Source organism: Alosa alosa, chromosome 10, assembly GCF_017589495.1.
Source record: "Alosa alosa isolate M-15738 ecotype Scorff River chromosome 10, AALO_Geno_1.1, whole genome shotgun sequence".
NCBI lineage: Eukaryota > Metazoa > Chordata > Actinopteri > Clupeiformes > Clupeidae > Alosa > Alosa alosa.
In genome coordinates this window covers 5,937,524-5,957,523 of record NC_063198.1, presented here as the reverse complement: position 1 = coordinate 5,957,523, position 20,000 = coordinate 5,937,524, and the positions used below count along the sequence as shown (strand labels likewise).

Here is a 20,000-nt window from a genome sequence, read left to right as displayed (position 1 = left end):
TGAGCCTCATTTTCAGCTGAGTGTGCAGGGAAAGGCCACGTGTAGCTGAGGGCGTGCTCATCTCTCATCGCTAATACATAGCGCCGTGCATTCCTTTTGAAAACAATATCTCTTCGAATAGGAGGAGAGACATCAAGAAATCTAATTACTTGTGTAAAAAATTACTTAGAGTATGCGGAGGTCCTGTTACAGAATAGAGCTCCCGATTATTTCCCAGAGTGTTGGCTGAAGACAGGATGAGCTATTGTCTGAAAAGCTCTCCTGAGAGGGAGCATTAGCAAAGCCTTTAAAGTGCTAGCTTTCTCCTGCTGCAGCGTTGCTACTGCTACTGACATTCATACGCTTGCTAGTGTGAGATTATCCTCACATTATATCTGAGTGTTATAATCTAACATAAAGTGCGGCCTATACCTACTTCCAGCTAGGGTCTTGCTCTTTGCTGCCTATATTGTTCATTAGTCTATCGATAGGTTAGTATGTCGTATCTCTGGCAACTACAAGGTCCAAATCAATCATGTTTGTTCACTGAAATTGCAGCGGTGAGATTTAGAGGGATTGGAACGTTTAATACTCGGGATTCGGCCGGCTTAACGGATGACCTAATCAGCTGTTTCCTGTCAAGGTTGCTTCGCTATCCTGTCAGGGTCTCCCCGTGCCTCTGGTGGAGGATGCCTTCCTGTGGGCAATCACTGACTGTATCACCTTCAGAGTTCATTACCGACCTATCACACTGTCTCAATGCTAGATAATATGTGGGACCCCAGCAAGCTGGTCAGGTGACTCCAACCTCTTATCGTGTGTAGATCTGCTGTGAGGAGCTTTCTCTTTTCTACCCCTTCGTAAATAAATATGCCCCCCCCATCACCACCACCCCTCACCACCACCTCTTTTGACATTTTAGCAATGGATTTACATCACAGAAGGTCTAAGATGTGGAACAGATCGTGAAACAGTCTACAGACTCCAGAGCCAGATGGCTGTGTATTACGCGGTGTAATGCCTGTTAAAGCATGATTGCATAAAGCATGTGCTTAACAAATCAGGTCTGTGTTAGTGGGGCTCAGTGCTCAACAGTGGTGGGGTAATGAGATTATCGTACATCACACATTTATTTTATTAACTTGATTCAATTAAGGGTTTTTTTCCGAGGCCTCTCTGGTACACATGCTATTTAGACATGTGCTCACCTTTTGGCAAACAAATGTTTTTTGCACATTTGGCGAGAGTCCAGCACAGAAGGGCTAAGAAACAATTTAAGCATGTTCACGTAAGTAAGAAAATCATGTTTACACTCTAGATGAAGTTAAAACAGTATCAAGAAAGGCAACAAAATGAAAAAGCAGCACTTTTTGACTTTTGAAAAAAAAAAACATAACATCGTAGGTAGCATATGCTTAAATTGAGCAATTAAGTGCATGTTGTGTGTGATGTCTGTATGCTACTGAGACCTTGAATAACTTCCCCTTGGGGATCAATAAAGTATCTATCTATCTATCTATCTATCTATCTATCTAGATGTCTAATACTTTATTGTACATCCACAAATTACACCAACTCTTAACATTTCTGAAAAAAAGCTTAGAATCATCTTATGTTTCTGTGAAACCATTAACAACTTTAATATGCATTACTGTAAAACACTCTTAATTGGAAAATCTGCTTCATTTAACTCCTTAATCAGCTGCTGTATGATGTATGCACAAATCAATTTGAATATTCAACTCAGAAAAAGAAAGTTAAGTAATGTAGAGCAGACGGCAGAGTCTTTCTTTTCAAAGAGGTGAGCTCTATTTGATTTTCTAATTCTGTAAGAGCAGTTAGGGCCCTATTTTCGCGACTTAAAACCTGGCGGAAAGCAGATTATTATCCCAGCGCAAAGTTTATTCTTATCTTTCACGTCTCTTTTATTGAGCAACGCGCCAAGGGGATGTGGCAATTAACAACCTAAGGAGGGGTCTGGCACATTATCTAAAAATTGCTATCGTACACTACCTAAAACGCATTACGCCACTGACCAAGAGAAACCTGGTCAGAAATCCATGGCGAGTTGTTTATATGTTATTTTAAGAGTGCATTATTAACAGTGATATGGGCAGGTGCACAACGCACCCTGCTTCTCTCATCCACGAACGCACCAGCACACATCCATGCAAAACATTACAAATTACATGATTACAATGGGAAACATAATTAGAATAAAGATATTACGAAACACATCTCACAATGAGTAGTTATTCACCATCATTTGCACATGGGAAATGACGAATAAAAGTGATTAGGCAAGAGGTGAGAGGCACGTATGGAGCACAGCTGAAGATGCACTGTCACAAGATGTACTGTAAGCAGCTCTGCAGGATAAATGTTTTTTTATTCAGTCATTTAAACATTATTGGTGTAAGTGTTTTCCAGGCTATGTTTTCGATGGTAACCCATTTCAGTAAATAGTGAGACTGTTTTGTTGTTGACTGACCAAAGTGAAGTTAGTTTCACTTTGCCAATGAGTTCAAATAATAGATGAATGCAAATGCGTGTAGGCTATACTCTTCTAGGTTTTAGTAAAGCATGGTTTAGTGGAATAACTGTTCCATATGGTCTCACATGCAAACAGATTCCTTCAAATGCGCCACTGACTATCAAAATACCGATGCGCTGTTTGAAGTTGTGCTGTTTGCTGTTAAAGGGAATTACAGATGTCATTCTCATTGGTTTAAATCAGCGGTTCCCAAACTTTTCCCTCCGCGTTCCACCACGTACATCCTGACTCACGTCTCACGTACCCCCACCATCCGACACATAAAAACGTAACATATTCTATTTATGCATTCCAGGCATGATGTTTAATTAGCTGCCTTACAATCTGATGATAACAAATAACAAAATTAAAATGTGCAACTGGTCTATGAGCTCTCACACTACAAAAACAGTGTGGAGAACATTATGAAACACAAAGAACAAAGAGAACCTAGGCTTAAGATTTATCTTAATTTATCTTTATCTTTTTAAAAATAATTTTAACACCTTTCTGACATTGCCCTTTTCATCTCGCGTAGCACCGACGTTTTAGACCACAACAGGGCCCTTAGTCTCTCGTGACCTGAAACGAACTAAGGGGTGAGCAAGGGTATTCTTTATCTTTTAGTATCAAAGTTGAGCATCTAACTTGACTTGATGATTAGGTCGCTGTCTACGTAGATTCGATTGTATTTAAATGACAACAATGCACAGTATGACAATATTACATTTCATACATTACAGAACTTCTCTCTGCATATGCAGGCTGATGTTTTGTGTGTTTGTGTGTGTGTGTGTGTGTGTGTGTGTGTGTGTGTGTGTGTGTGTGTGTGTGTGTGTGTGTGTGTGTGTGTGTGTGTATGTGTGTGTGTGTGTGACTGTGTCTCTGACTGCACGTCTATGTTTGTGTACAAAAAAAGACATCATCAGTGTGACCTTCATGTCCACATGTAGTCACATCCCATCAGCAATTTACACAATGGCTATTTTCAAGCACTCTGAGTCCTTTGAACAGCCCATGAAGGAACCCTTATAGTGACTACCTGTAAACAATGTAATACTGTACATGGTAGCCATTATCTTGATGAGTATGACAGCAAACACTCAGTCTTGAATACTACTACTACTAGTACTCATATTATAGCATGCTAATATAATGTGTAGTTCGAACTGTAGTACCATGCAGTGCTTCAGTGAGAGCTCTGATTCCTCATGATGGTGGTCAGCCTGTTTTGGTAGACCGTTGATTGTTGGCTGGTCGTTAGCGCCTGATTTCTTTATGAGTGTGCAACTCCTCAATGTCTCATGGAGACTTGACTTTGGCTTAAAGTAACTGCATACAACACTGCCACTTTCTAAAGCATGTTTTGGTAACTAGTACTGTAATTATCTTCAGTTTTTTGATGGTGTATTGGAAGAGTGTGGAAGAGAGATAAACAAATATATTCTTTCAACGAGCCACCCCGATTATGCACTCTGCAGTGCTGTGGTTCACACTAGATCATCCTACAAAAGTAAAAAACATTTCACAGCGCAATATTGTCAACTACAGCATATTGCTAAGACACAGGTTAACACACTAGCAAGCCTCTTATTTGTGCTCTGCTGTTGTTGGTATTTTATGAGGGGGGAGGGTGCATGTCTTCTGGATAGATAGATAGATAGATAGATAGATAGATAGATAGATAGATACAGTAGATAGATAGGTAGATAGATAGATAGATAGATAGATAGATAGATAGATAGATAGATAGATAGATAGATAGATACTTTATTGATCCCAAGGGGAAATTCAAGGCCCCAGTAGCTTAAGACATCACACACAACATACACTACAACATAATCAGGATGATAACCAATCCACGTGACTAATAAGGACCGTAAAATATACTAAATCAAAGATCCACATGAATGTACTAAGGATTTAAAAGCATGAGGCGCTTGCAGTGACAGGGCAGGACTGACCCTGTGATTCAATATGCAGTGGTAAGGTGCTCTATGAAGTGTGTGTCATGGTGGTAGTGCAATTAAGTCCAACAGTGCAACAGTGCAGGGATAAAGTCTAGATACCAGCATTAAATATGGACAATATAAGAGAAACATGTAAACATAGTAATATAAGAATTATAGCAGCAGTACAAGGATAGGTTTGAAGTAATAGGGTATCAGCCATTGGTCAGACTGGGGGATGGAGGCAGCAGAGCGGGCTTAGACCTCTGGAAATCCACCACCATCTCCTTGGTCTTAGCGGTGTTGAGTTTGCACCATTGCACAAAGTCGTCCACCAGGCTCCTGTACTCCTCCTGCCCATCCCAAGTGAAATACGCTTCATCCCAGCCTAAATGCAAACTTGCCTCGAGATAGACTACATTAAAAGCCTTGTTAAGATTATTAAATTCCGTTCCGAAATGGAATGTTTTTCCTTCCTTAACCATCAGGAGAGAGTAGACTTCTGCTGACGTCTCCTGAACATGTTGTAGCTTGAGCAGACTGCTGTTAGCAGATGAAGGGAAGGGAATTATGAAGAGCTAGTCCCTCATGAGCGCCGTATAATGGTGAATGATACATTTTAGAGAGCTTCTAACACAGGATGCTCAACAAAGCATATGTGTAGTGTTCTGCTACATTTCACCTCATAAATGACTTCATCAAATTGACATTTCCTGCACTGAGCAGCAGTTACCGATAATTTGAAACATAACGCCACCGACAAAAAAGTCTGCTTCAACCCTGAAGCTCTTAATTAGAGTGATAATAATTTAAGTCTATAGTGTAAGATACTAAAAGGTTCCAATACTTTATTTTATAATCTCAATTTAACATAAAAACGTCAGACTTCCCTTTTATCTGAAAAAAGGATTTGAACAAGAAATACAAGAAATACTTTTACTGTTAATCTTTACAGAAACCGTCTGTAGACCAAGGACTCCTATACAGCCCAGAGTTGAACCTCGAAGAATGAAATGGATGTTCCGCTCTTCTCTTAGCCAGAACGAAGGGAGCTGGAGGTTCTGATTAAATGTATGTGTGCCGAGCAGCTGTGAACTGCTGATTAGTCAGTGATGTATAGTTGTTGGCATTACTCATATGTGCGCTCCTTTCTGATAGCCGAGAGACTCCGCATCACCGACTGCTGACAAATAATAAGGTGGAGCGAGGAGGCTGCTTCGGCTAATTTGTTAATCGGTTTTGGAGCCCATCATGGAAATCAATGCTTTCACTCCCTCTGATTAAATAGTCAGAGCCAAGGAGGCCCTGGCCTCATGCCATCTCTGGATTCCTTGAAGATGCCTCTCTGGCTCTCGCGTATTTGGGAATAAGCCCATAAAGTATTTGCTAATGCTCCTTTTGCTGTTTAGTTAATGAAGTCATGTCTTTCTGTTTGAAATGATGAGTAATGCTCTTAGGAGGTGTGCAGGAATTAAATATTTCTGATGCCCCAGGGGCACTTTGCTGTTGACCTTTCAGGATTTACTGTTTGTTATATATGGAAGCCTGCTCTGCGCCTGTTTTGTGAATGTAGGGCATATGTCACATGGAGGGGAAAAGACAGTTTCTTTTAAACTGGTTCATTTTGTATTACTGCACCACACACAATATGTCGCAGCAGGTAAATTATCAAAGGAACCCCACTGTGCAAATGAAATGTAGAAACACAGTAGACTGGACACTTGTTAATGTTTTCATTTGCACATGCAAATCAGAAGTGATTTGATTTTGTTTATCCGAGCATCTTGCTTGATGTATCAGAGAGCTGATGTTTAGCGCTTTTTTTGACAAATGCATTTTTCCTTTTAATGAAACTGAATGTGTTTACAGAATAGATTATTAGATATAAAAAAACGAGACTGAAATGATGCCACGGAGATGTTATTATCTTCTTTCCTAAAGGCACTCCACTCAGCCATGTGTTCATAGGACTCACATGATGCATCGGAGGGGAACTGATGCTTATGCAAATATTAGCTTTCTCTGTGGTGAACCATTGCCAGCCATTTGCATCAGCTGACCCAATGGGTGTAATTGTGCTTGTCTGTGTTTTCTTTTTCTTAAAAAAAAAAAAAAAAAGGTGGAGGTTGAACGGCTCCATTATCGACCCGGCGCTAAGCTCCCACTACACCCTGTCCGGAGGAAACCTGCGCATCAGCCACCTGAACAAAGACCAGGTCGCCGGGACCTACCAGTGCCTCGCATCCAACTCTTTTGGGACCATCATCAGCCGAGAGGCGAGTCTAACCTTCGCATGTGAGTCGCAATCCTTATTACGCCCTCGTTACAGACACAGACACAGACACAGACACAGACACACATACACACAACCCTACCCATCCCTCCACTCCCCGAGGCCGACTCAGGCGAGCTAAGCACCAGATGCCATGTGTGTGAGCGCCTATGTGACATGAGCGATGTTGCCGGTGGAGTTTCGGATGCCTCCCCGTGGCACCCACGTCTGATAACGTGATCAAACAGGAAACGGTTCCCTGCAGGCAGATAGCTTGCAGTGGCATGGCACACAGTCTGCCCTTTTTATCAGCATGCACATCTTCTTCCAAGATAAAAACTGATGAAAATAAAACACACATGAAATGAAATAAACCCACACATTCTAGACTCACAATCACAACCTCCCAATTTTGGTTGTACTCTTTAAGACTGCTTGTGTTTGTGTTTTCTTGCACTGCTCTGAAGCATCTTGCAGCCTATAAAAGCATGTTTGCCGTAAAGAGCCGAGTGGCCAAGCTGTCATGCTATAATTCGATTTTAATGGGGTCTTTAGATTAGTCAGCATGGATCTCACTGATTGACTTCAGACAAAGGGTGACACCCACTGCAAAGCAATTCCTTTGTCCAGATTCTCTGTTATTGTTTAGCATTACATATCCTACTCACTGAACATTGCGGATGAAATTAGGCAAGGCGTCATTACGACACACTTGAAAGGGCCTTGCTGACTGCTACATTAATGGATTACAGTCCCTTAGATTCTCCTGGTCTTTTCTTTGCGGTGATTCATTTAGTTCGAAGCGATTTGATGCTACTTAACTGACTGCCGCATCCTGCCTCTGAAATGACGTCATTGACAATGGTGTGAGTGATGGGCAGCTCAGATTGAATCCCGAGTCCATACACACACACACACACACACACACACACACACACACACACAGACCAAGGCCACTGGATCTCTGGCCAGCCATCTGTTTGCTCCCCCTGTGTGTGCTGGTGACGTTCCCTCCTCGCCAGGTCAGATCAATCCGAGTCCGCTGGGGACCCTCCACTGTCACCGGTGGGCAGGCAGATGGACAGTTCCATCAATCGCACGCCGGCGACCCTTAAGCCACGTGCCGGAGCCCGAGTGCCATCCATCTTCTTTATTGCTCGTGGTGCGGCTTAATTAAGTTATGCATGATTGAATGGCACAAGTTCAAGAGACTATTTTAAATCCAAATGTAAAACTAGCGGCTAATGTTGTAAGAATGTGACATCTGAGATTTGCGGTAGGATTTATTGGGAGTGAGAGGATCTCATGTCCATCTTGTGAGAACTGTGAACAAGTGGATTATACACGTTGCAAACTCAACAAGCACTACAAGCACTTGCTTGACACACACTGGATTGTCCATCTGCCTGGGAAGTGCAAATTAAGATAGCCACTGTCTTTATAAATCATGATGAGGGGAAGTGCTCACGTGACAGGGCCCAGGAGTTTGTATTGCATACAGGGGCATTTCCAATACCTATAAGTAATGCCAGGCATTTGATAAAATCAATAATGTATTCAGCATTTGAGGTGATTGAGTGGATGCTGAAACACACCATTGCTCTTCCCATGGAGTTTATTATGCAGATTTCTCCAATGAGTCTAAAGCAAAGGGGTGGGGCAGAGATAAAAACAGAGTTAATAATTATTTTTCATGTGTTTGACCTTGTCAGCTTGAAGTGATAAAACGGAACTAAGAGTAATGAACAAGAGATATGTTTAACGTCCTTGGGAGAGATATTTTTCACTGCCCTGCATGAATTGTGTTGCCGTAATTGGACTGACATGGAAAACCTTGTCAGTAGATGCATAGAAAACCAGACTGTCATAGACAATGCAATGTACTGATCAGACCAAGCAGACCAAGATTTCTAATGCTTTAATTAGCTTCTGGCTATTGAAGACTGCTTTTAATTCCAATAGCGTTGTTGGTGGAAATCATGCATAGTTTCCTAATCATGTTTTTTAATGGATAATTGTCTCAGTGAAACACCAGATAAATTCAGCATGTCAACTTGTGCTCACCGTAGTATTGCTGCATTTTCTGTTTAAAACATTGGCAGAGTCAGATATTTTAAAATTAGCATAATTTGTAGCAGATCATGTGTTTCAGATGATTACAAAGACTGCTCCTATATGTTTCAAACTCCATTATCTTATTTTGAATTCACATGACTGTTGTCATCTAAAGATTCCAGTTTTACTTACATGTCTGTAAGAACACAAAATGTCAGTTGGGATTCTTGTGACATAACTCTGTTAATGGAACAGCTGCAACTCAACGCATGTCTACCCTACATGAGATTTTTTTTTCACTATCTGTAAGGCTTGCCAAGCACAATGCCAGGACAAGGAGGAAAAGTCCCTGTTCATCCACACGTCTTATTTTCTCAAGTTTTCTAAACATACTGTCAGAGTGCCAACATCATTGCGTTTTAAGGCCCTCTGCAGTGACACGTTTACTAAGCCACCCTAGATGAGTTTTTGGGAGTTTTTTTTTTTTTAAGCACTTTGAGTGAACGAGCCCTACTGTCGTGGAGATTACAGCACAGTAAATCTGCGTCTTGATGTCGGTGGATTTAATAAATCACACATCGTTATGCCAGGACAGCTCACTTGAATTAAGAATAAGTTGTGCTGGCATTTAACACTCTGCTCTTGCGCTAAGATGCGATCATCAGGTTAATTTAGATTACTGCATGTGCTTTAATGTCATTTTACTTAGGCAGTGACAGACAGGTTTGGCTCCATTTTTGTCTTTTGTTGTGCTTGATTTATTGTAATTGGATGCTGACATTTTTTTCTTGGCATCTCACCCCTGGCAATTGTGCTGATCTTCACTTTCCTCATCGTTTTATATAGTAATAATCAGCTGGTGTCAGTGCGAACAGAATTAAGTGTTTATAATAATCATCAGACTGAAATCAATGCCTCCTGAAACAAACTTAACAAATATTTTTTATTTTTAAAAGAAACAGTTCACTAAGCCGTATCTAACGCTGCAGGGTTTTTTGGGATTCTCAAAGGTTTGCTTTTGGGGCCTGCACTTGACAGGGTATGCTTTTATGATCTCTGCCGACCAAAGAAAGGCACACACTGGCCCAGCTGTGCATGTTGGGTGTGTGTGTGTGTGTGTGTGTGTGTGTGTGCGTGTGTGTGTGTGTGTGTGCGTGCGTGCGTGTGTGTGTGTGTGTGTGTGTGTGTATGCGTGAGTGCTTGCGTGTGTGTTTGTGCGTGCGTGCGTGCGTGTGCGCACGTGTGTTTGGCACAAGCATACGTCCTCTGCGCTGGCCCTCCCTCTCCCCACGGGTACTTTCTGAAAGGCTTCAGCTGCATCCAACCCAAGAACCGCTGCTGAGAAGAAGGGCTCTTTGAGCTTTTTGTGCAACAATGGTTGCTTTTTCTCCTTTTTGTTTGGTAAGGAGGGCTTTCTGAGGGGTATATTTTGGAGGGGGGTTAGTGGGTGGGTTGGGGGTGTGGTTGTGGTCCATCTGGATGTTGGTTTGGTGTCCATAAATGGCTTTTCCGGCAATAGGACGTGGACGATCAAAAAATGGTCTTTGGCCCACTCCATGGAGTGGTTTGTCCCCCCACCCCCCCTCGCCCAGATGCTTTTATCTCAATCCAAAAATGATCCCCCCAAAAAAGATACTTCATTTTAATTAATTCACTACCTCAGATGTCTAATGCCTTTGTCCACTTTGTTCTCACTGTGGCTCACAATTTTCTGACTTCTACGGGCCTTTTATCTAACATACAGTTGCCCCATCACATGAAAGTGGGCTGCAATGCAACTTGAAACCTTTGTTGCTATGCCCAAATAAGATGCTGCCATGTGAGGGCCACCTCAGGAGCGAACATTAATATGAAATTTGGTAGGAGCGTCTTTGTTCTTTCTTGAGTCATATCTCCTGATTATTCTGGAAAAAAATAAGTACACCAGGAAAAATCTGTAGTTTCTTTGTAACTTGACTGGGTGTCATGGCTCTGTTTCCATCCTCACTCATGGACCTCTTTCATGAAACATGAAACGTATTTCTGCCATTGTACCATACAGTTTCATTAACGGCCTGGATATGAATTCAAAGGCACAGGAAATGATTATGCAACTCCTTTGAATTTGGAAAATTTAGTGCTTTCCCCTTGCACAGGTGGTGATATTTAATTGTCCTCCTACTGTGATTTGAGCTCATGATTGAAGCTCACTGGAAGTAGAGAAAGAGCCATTAGATTACTTACGATCATTTTTTTAAACATTCTCATTGCTGAGGTGGATGGACAAAATGGATTTTTTTTTTCCATTGTGAAAATCTCATTTTAATCTGTGTGGAAATGCAAGAAATTGCCTTTTCTAATAGGCCTAAATAGCCTCAAATTACCATTAGCAAAACTGCCTTCCTTGGATGAAAGGTGATTTATGTTTAAAGAAATAATTAACGTCGGCCTCTTAATAGACTTGTCCTGTGGCCAGTATGACATATATTAGCTGACCTAATAGTAGTCTTCATAAATCAGAGCGGCTAGTTCTTTTGCATTTAAATCTGCTCCTAAAGCAGGCACAGTCAGCCATCTAGTCTCCCAGCTAAACAGACCTTTAGCACAAGAGACTGATCTGCACCAGAAGGAAAGCATTCAATCCTTCTGCTGGCGCTCAAAGTGAAACTACAAAATGGAGGATATACTGGGGGTTAATTAGAGTTAATATTTAGGGATTCATCAGCTTGAACGCTCCCCACTTTAGACAGTATTCTTCATCCCCTCACATAATGATTGAACTCCCTAGCTGGTTCTGAAATAAGACACCCGTGTATGATACAAGCTTTCTGCGTGAGTTCACTGGGGGTCAGTGCTTTGCCTCTGGTCACCTCTAATTATTTAATCTAATCTGAGCAGAACCGCTTTCCTTCACTGTTTTGATATTTGAATCATTTCTATGATAAAAGAGTTCAAGGTCTATGTGGTTTTAAACCTACAGTACAATGTAAAGAAGGCTTATTTTACTTCCTGTTCTTAGCTGATTGCAGGTCTGCAGAGTTTGCATGCTCTCTTAACTCCTCTCAAAACTAATTTAGAAGTTTGTTCTCTGATCTTTTCATTTGCGTGCCGTTATTTTTATATCTAATCGATGCGCACTAGCTGCTAAAGAGTGTCTGTGAAGTTTCCAATTTGAGCATGTTTATTCCCTTGGCCTGTCTCAGGCTGATATTGGCCTGCATGTGCTGTGAGCACCCCACTCCCACTGTGGGGGCTCACTGGGAGTAATAACAGGGGTGTGTGTGTGTGTGTGGGGGGGGGGGGTTGCCGTATGGGTGCACGCAGGAAGCCACTGCGACATGTTTTTGTTTTCCATCAATTGTCAAACATAAATTAGTTTCAATGAAAAGGTAATTTCAGTTTCTTAACCATTCTGGAATGAGTTTGCAATGTTTTTTTTTTTGCAGCCATGAATAAAACTCAGAGGAAACCTGATAACCACCGGAGCCATTAAAATCATTCATGTGTGACTTATGCCTCGCAAAAATCCTCCCCGCATACCAAAGGGTGCGGCGAAATGCAAGAGTGCTCATTTTGTTTTGTAACTGGTATTGATTTTGCTCTCATCCCTCCCATGCACCCTACCTGGGTGGATCCAATGAAGCCACACTGTATCCTATTAATGTTTCAATTTGTTTGTTTTCATCACAAAGAATTCATCAAGGGCTTTTACAAAGGAGGCTGCATTTCTTAAAGACTCTCTTGCCATCACAATGGTATTTTTCATGCAGTTCCATCACCTTATTTTTATATTGAAGATTCAGATCCCTTTTTTATCTATGTAATGTAACTTTGTCCAGACATGTAATTGTTTTTCTGTCTGCCATTTTAAATTTAGCAAAGAAATAAAATAAAAGCATCTTTAATGTTTGTTTGTGCTCTCCTCTTGCTTTGTTTGTGATGTATGCAGCCTTGCAAAAGCAGAGACCATATGGGGCTCCATAGCTCAAAATGTCTAAAGTGCTATTCAGAGATCAAGAAGTGCACTGCCATGGCTTGTGCCATGTTTATCTCCTCTGGCTACTAGGATATGAAGTTTTGTACCTGAACTTGGTTTCCGATAAACTTTCCAGCAGTCGGTGTATTTTTTTGTCATTTCATGATGCCGTGGCCTCCTCAATAAACTCACCCAGCAGGGGTCCCTGTAGCCGGGGGCAGAGCCTTGAGCTGTTTTTTTCTTCCAACACAACCGCAGCCAGCCACAGCTCAGCATGGCTCATAGCATGGCTTCTTGCTGGCCTTCAGAAAATGCTAATTGCCCGAATCTGTAATTCCGTCGGTGCCATTTCATTTATGCAGTGTTTCCTACGCCACTTGTAAACAGACCACATTACAGTGTAATTGTATGTCACTGGCATGTGTTCAGCATATGTGATTCTCCTGTCGGCAGTGTGTCACCGTGGAGGCATTTGACATTTCCATGAGCAGGTCTCTGCGGTAGCACTTCTCCTGTGACTGACCCACTTCTCTTTCTTTGTCCTCCCTTCTCTCCTTCTTTTCCCTCTCTTCCTCTCTCCCTCCCTTCTTCCCTCCCTCCCTTCTTCCCTTTCAGACCTGGAAAACTTCAAGACCCACAGACGGAGCTCGGTGTTGGTGCGTGAAGGGCAGGGCGTGGTGCTCCTGTGTGGACCTCCCTCCCACTCCGGAGGTAAACACAACCACAACTGGACATGATTTATGAGGCCCTGACTCTCCACTGCCAGAGCCCTCTGCAATATTTGTTGGGGTTTTTTTTGTTGTTGTTCATATTTCAAAAATTGCATCTCAATTTTGGAGGAGAAACTTTTTTTAGCCGGGCGCACTGGAAGTTGCAGAGCCTCAGACCTTCAGGCAGGCAGGCTTGTCAGTGCCATGCTGTTATTCGCATTGCACAGAGCTGCCTGGGTATGTCAGCTTGGGTAGGCTAGCCTGTGTGTGTGTGTGTATGTGTGTGTGTGTGTGTGTGTGTGTGTGTGTGTGTGTGTGTGTGTGTGTGTGTGCAGATTTGTCTCTTCACTCCTCGCTGGTGGCAAGAGAAGTTCTCACACCACAGCATTCATGCGGCACGACTGAATCACAACCCTAGCCTCGTGTGCCATGGCATCGGCAGCGGGCATCTCTTCACCCCGCCAGATCTTGCGGCTCCTGACCACGCCGACCACCACGTCCTTCCGCCTATGCATCTCCCCCACCGTGGTCTGCAGCGCTCGTTTACGGGCTCCTATCTGCTTGATGGCCTCAATTAATTAACACAGCAGCGTGTGATTGTGTGTGCTGTGTGTGTGCTCTGTGTGTGTGTGTGTGTGTGTGTGTGTGTGTCCACTTATTAATGGCACCAGCCTTGTAGTTCGGTCAAAAATGCTATATTAACTCCATATGCAGTTGCAGCCCTTGAAAAGCACCACTTCCCAGGGTTCGCCTTGCTTATTAAAGCTTTGAAACACTAGTGTTGGGAGCTGGGACCTAGAGTCTGCACGGGGGCTGTGAACATGATAAAAATGAAAAGAAAATGAAAAGAAAATACCCCACCCACCCACTGCCTTGCCTCTGTCAACAGTATATTTTCCAAAGATTAGACATATTTTGTTGACAAAAGTGTTTTTTCTTGTTTTTCGCTTTCTTGCAAATGTGTTGTGTAGTTTTGCTGCTTCATTCTGAATGTTGCTGTAGTGCTGTATGTTATTATAGGGCACTGATAGGGTATGGTGTTGATATGTCCAGGACATGGGAAGTCCTATCAGTGGAAACAAAGCACAGTTGATGGATGAGACCTCAAACGTTGAGACAGCGTGTAAGCAGTGGCAAAGCGACGAGGGAGATAAAAGAGTATCTGATTAGTTTCTTGGCTGCTCCGAAGAAGCCGCTCTGTACTTTTTTTATCGCCGTGTGCCAGAGCACCACAGGGTTGTCATCTCCATTTTGCAACAACAACGAAAGAAGAAAAAAAAAACAACAGAAGAAAAACTTTACACACGAAACACAAGACTGTTTGAATGCATTTCTATAGAGCCGAGGAGACGATGAGAGCTTGCATGTTACTTTGGGGATTTTTCCCCCTTAGAAATATTTGTCCTCTCATTTTCTTAACACTGGAGAAACTGCAGCAGAGACAACAAAGGCGGGCAAAGCACAAATGTGCCCTGAAAGGCCTGCTTCTCTCTCTCTATTTGTGTTTGTGTATAGCTCAAGCAGCCCCAGCCCATGCTAATCTAAAGAATTGTCTGCCAGTTGGGCTGTGAATTAGCGTGCTGACAGCTTTGAGAGAGAGATAGGACTCTCACTCCTTTCCCCCCAAGACCTTCTCTCCATTACCAGGTCTAAACAAAATGTTTGGGCTTTCACTGGCTTTGACATTTTTCAGACTATTCTAGAAAAAAAAAGTCTGATGAAAAAAATAAACGAGGACATTAAGTCCTCATTGCATAAAAGGAAGTTGTTGTCTCCATTTTGCATGTTCAGATGGAACTCTCTGAAGGGTCACTCTCATGTGCCTGGAGGGTTTTCAAATTTAGGGTATTAAGATATTAAGATATCTAACGACAGTGATAGAGTTTCGCTTCGTTTCGTGCCTCAGCCATACACATCTCTAGCTTACGTATCCTTCATCAGGGTGTTTATTTTTAAAGGCTTCTCTGTCCAACTCTAGTCCATCTTTGGTTTTGGAGGGTGATCCATGATGATTTCACTCAGATCTGATTTAGACGTTTCAGACCTTCGGGGTTTCTCCCTGCGTGCAGTGATGAGTCCGATGGTGACTCAGAGGAGAGAGAAGAGACTTTGGAAACTGTCAATTAGAAGAATGTTTCATCTTGAACTAGCTGAACCTTTGTGTCACGTTATACCAGACCCCGAATATGAAGTGTGACTATTATATAGCAAGACTGCTGTTATGACTATAGGAGTTTAGTATGTTTTCTTCATTGCACTGGAATTACTGCATCAGTCTCTTTATTTAATAGCCTATAATACTACAAGTAGCCCTGTATTTCATTGTCTTGCAGTCTCAAGATTATAATCTTAGGCTTATGGGGGTCTGTGTGGTCTGCAGTTAGGGATTTGGTCTTAATACATTAATGTAAGAATGTTTCATGCATTTATGCCATTATCCATCATTTGTAAATACACCAACTCTTTACGTACTCTGAGGTGTCGTGGTGTAGGTGTGTTTTTCTTTATTGCTTTTTTTTGGTCTTTTGTTTTTTAAAAAAGAGTTCTTCTTCAATTCTGAAGTGCTGTTGGTGGCAGAAATTGGAAGAGGCTGTTACTCTCCCCTCCCACTTTATCAATCGCTGAGTCACAAGGAAGAGCAAGAAAGCTGTCAGCAGCATATTCTGCAAAATGTTCAAATCAGCCCCTGCCAACACACACACACACACAAAAGACAAGAAGAGGTCTAAATTAGAAAGCTGAGGATGCCGAGCCCTGTGCACTAAAACATCAGCCTTTTCTATAGAGCAATCATTGTGCATGTCACAACTACCCACAGCATGTCCGCCAAGCACAGACAGACGCCGGCGAATTTGACGTTGACGCTGACCCGCCCTGACATTCCGAGTTACCACGGAGACTCCTGCATGTGGGTGCCTGTGCCGCTCTAATGAAAAGGCCCATCTACAGAGTATAGGTGGCGCCCGATATCTCTCTCTTTTTTCCTTCTCCCTATCCCTCTCTTTCTCTCTCACTATCTCTATTTCTCTCTCACATCATGGCAGCAGTGCTGGCTTATTCATTACCGTATGTTCTCAGGTCTTAAGTGATAGACCTCCAGGCTGGAGGAGGAGAAGGAGGAGGAGGGGGAGAGGAGGTGCCTTGAGGATGTTGCCCCTGAAGCTCGCCGCTTGAGGCTGGGATGGGCTGGGATGTGATGGGTGGCCAGACAGTCTGGCCCTCGGATGCGTAATTCCTCGCAGGCAGCCGAAGCAGACAGCTGGCCAGTCGCTCCCCCTCCCTTCACCGTCCCCTCACAGAGCCGCCCGTCACCCACCGCACGCTGAGACCACTCCAGCATGCAGATTGAGCTGTGTATAATCTGCAGCAGGCCTGAGACCAGGGAGAGATGAGAGAAAGAGACAAAGAGAGAGAGAAATGGAGAGAGATGGAGAGAGAAAAAGGGGTGAAGTGAGAAGGAAGGACGGTCTCACATTGGAATAGTTGATGAGCTTGATAAACTAGGTGAGGGTAGCTCGTGGGGTTAGTGTGTTTGTGTACTTGTGGCTGTACGGAGAATCTGTTTGCCAACACACACACACACACACACACACACACACATGTTGTTTTGTGTTTACGTGTGGCCCACACTGTTTGTCCATTTGAGATGCCATAGCTTCATACACAATTAGATGCAGGGATATCACTTTTCATGATCTCTCTCCACACCCTGAAAGGACTGCGTAGTCAGAGGTACGCACGCTGATTTCCACGCGGCGCGCAGCTCCCTTTCAGATTCAAATCTTCAAAGATGCTCATTTGCCACACCAGTTTTCAGAGGCCGGCTGCGCCTTATTCAGTGCCAGCCATGAGCGGCGTGATAATATTTCTGAGGCGATTTTTATACTGACTCACCTTATTTAAATGGTGCTTATGCTCAAGTGAGAGGCTCTCTCAGTTTGGTCCGGCGTGCTGTGGCCGTGGCAGTGGCCATGATCCATGCACAGCTCACTGGCGTTGCCCGTGCTCCGGACTGGACATTATGACAAACAGAGATTTGGAGAGCTTCATCTGCATAATTCCTCCTGAGTTGCTTCAGCTGAGTAGTCCAAAAGCATGGCTGGATAATGTAAAGTAGTTACCAGGGGAATGATTAAAGTACTATCATAAAGACTTCTTATGGGGGAAAATACTTTTTTTCAATTAATGTACTCTATATATCTTCAAAAACATGCTTTTTCAGATGGAAGTGTGATGGAAATATCCAAGGCACTCTTGTCTTATAAAAATATATAACTCCTTTGTTTAGATGGCTATTTCATAGTGAGATTAAACATTTAAAAATGTGTTTACATTAATTAAATTAAAACATTTTGTATGTAAGTTGAAAGTGAGCAGCAACCCAGCTGTAGTGACACAAACGGCTTTCTTCAGATAAATTTCAAACCGTGTTCAGACATATTTGTGTACCGTACATGTCTCTTAAATAATGTAGCATAAATGCACCTGCAAACGTGGATAATGTATAAATATCAGACGGCTATTGGAACAGGTGGCAAAGCAACAAAATATATGAGTCTCTGGAAATACAACTAAATGTAAACCAACAATGCTAAGACAGCAGGGAAGGCTAAACTCATCATCATATCTAGTGGGTCTCACCTGATGAGTGCTAAGATGACATTCTGTTGAGAGATATATTCTGTTGAGAGGTATATTTTTAATAGTCTCTTTGTAATGGCTCTACCATTTAATTTATGTACAGAGTGAGTTGGTTTTCAGTGTCACCTGCTATTAATAGTTGGCTTATTGGGATCATGTAGAAGATGAATAGTTGGTTCAGGAGAGGGAACCTGGAGGCTTATCGTCATTATGGCTTTCTTAGATTCATGGCTTGACCAAGAGGTTTGTAAAAATCTCTCTATTGGCCTGAGGAACTGAGGTTTCTTTTGGCAGAATCATTATTCAGGTAGTCATTGTAAAGACTGGCAAAATACCAGGATTTGGATGTTGTGGAATATCAGTTCTGTAATGAAAAATGAGCAGGGTTTGAACGCTGTGAAGAGAGCTTTTTGGTGCATTTTGAACTTCTATGACCTACATGCTGTGAGTACTGAGATTGGTTTCATATCCATTTTGAATATGCCTTTAGGTCCAATTTCATGACTCATTCACTCATTACTGAAAATATTGCTATTGATGATGGTGAATGGGTGCCTCAGTAACTAACATGAGTTTGTTTATTTCTATGCTGTGTTGACTTCTTGTCAAATATATTTAGAGACATATTTAGATTTATTTATTTTGCATTGAACCTGTGGCCTTTTGCGTTTTGAGTTGTTGCGCCTGTCTGTACTAATTCAGCTAATGAAACTTTTTAGTTTTCTAAGCTAATGTATCCAGTAATGGATGCAAAAAGGTGAAGTATTTGCGATTTTTCAGGTGCTTTTATCTAAAAGACGGACTTGCAAGGTCGGGTATCAAATCCAGGTGCATGGTTTCTAAGGCAATGATACACTGCTACACTGCAGCCCCAAATAGGTCTCTATATATGTATTTGAATGTAGCTATCTATGTCAAACTCAAAATATAGTGAATTAGCTACATGCACTTTACTATAACACTGTATGACTGGAGTCTGGTGATACTGTATAGATACATTTTCAGAGGCACATAAAATTATACACATAAACACATATTATACACATAAAATAGATTTATGGTCATGTTTTTGCATGTATGTATTCACCTGTATAAAATTACCCTCAAAGCCTCATCCGGCTGTTGCCCTGTGTGCTCATTGTTCAAGAAACTACTGGTAGTCTAATACAGAGTAGGAGTTTCACGGCGGCCACAGCCATCGTAGCCTCTTCCGTTGGCCGTGAGGCCCCTTTGAAAATCAGAGGTTTACCTTGGTGCCCCCTTCTTTCAATATTCTGCTTTGCATCCTACTAATAGCGATTTTTATTTAGCCTGTGGCCTGTCAAAATAATCTTAGCATTCACAGCAAATTTATTTAGTCTTTACGCCCAGTGGAAAAGTGACAAGCGCCAAGAAAAAAAAGTCGTCCAAATTCACCCATTCATCTCAGTTGAACTACTGGCGAAGTAGGCTATTCATCACACAGACATCACAAGTATCACATGAAAGAGCTTTTTCTCAGCTTTTAAACGATGTTACCCGATAATTGCTGAGTTGAACGGTTCGCGAGAAAAGTAAATAATATAATTCAATTTAATCATACATTCTACTGAAGGTTTTGCGTCCCCCTCCAACTTTCGATGGTACTTTCGGCGCCTACCATGGTGACCACGGGTAACGGGGAATCAGGGTTCGATTCCGGAGAGGGAGCCTGAGAAACGGCTACCACATCCAAGGAAGGCAGCAGGCGCGCAAATTACCCCATTACCGACCGGGTGAGGTAGTGACGAAAAATAACAATACAGGTCTCTTTGAGGCCCTGTAATTGAATGGCGCATCCTAAACCCATGGGCGAGGACCCATTGGAGGGCAAGTCTGGTGCCAGCAGCCGCGGTAATTCCAGCTCCAATAGCGTATATTAAAGTTG

The 20,000-nt window shown here is 42.4% G+C and overlaps 1 protein-coding gene across 2 annotated transcripts in view; it reads left to right on the top strand.

The window, feature by feature from the left end:
- Window positions 1-20,000, top strand: part of cntn4 (contactin 4) — a 105,308-nt gene that overhangs the window by 26,982 nt on the left and 58,326 nt on the right. For both annotated transcript variants that reach the window (XM_048254007.1, XM_048254008.1), the window contains exons 4-5: window positions 6,581-6,756; window positions 13,359-13,454. In XM_048254007.1, coding sequence (XP_048109964.1) covers window positions 6,581-6,756; window positions 13,359-13,454 — 272 coding nt within the window. The remainder of the gene's footprint in view (window positions 1-6,580; window positions 6,757-13,358; window positions 13,455-20,000) is intronic.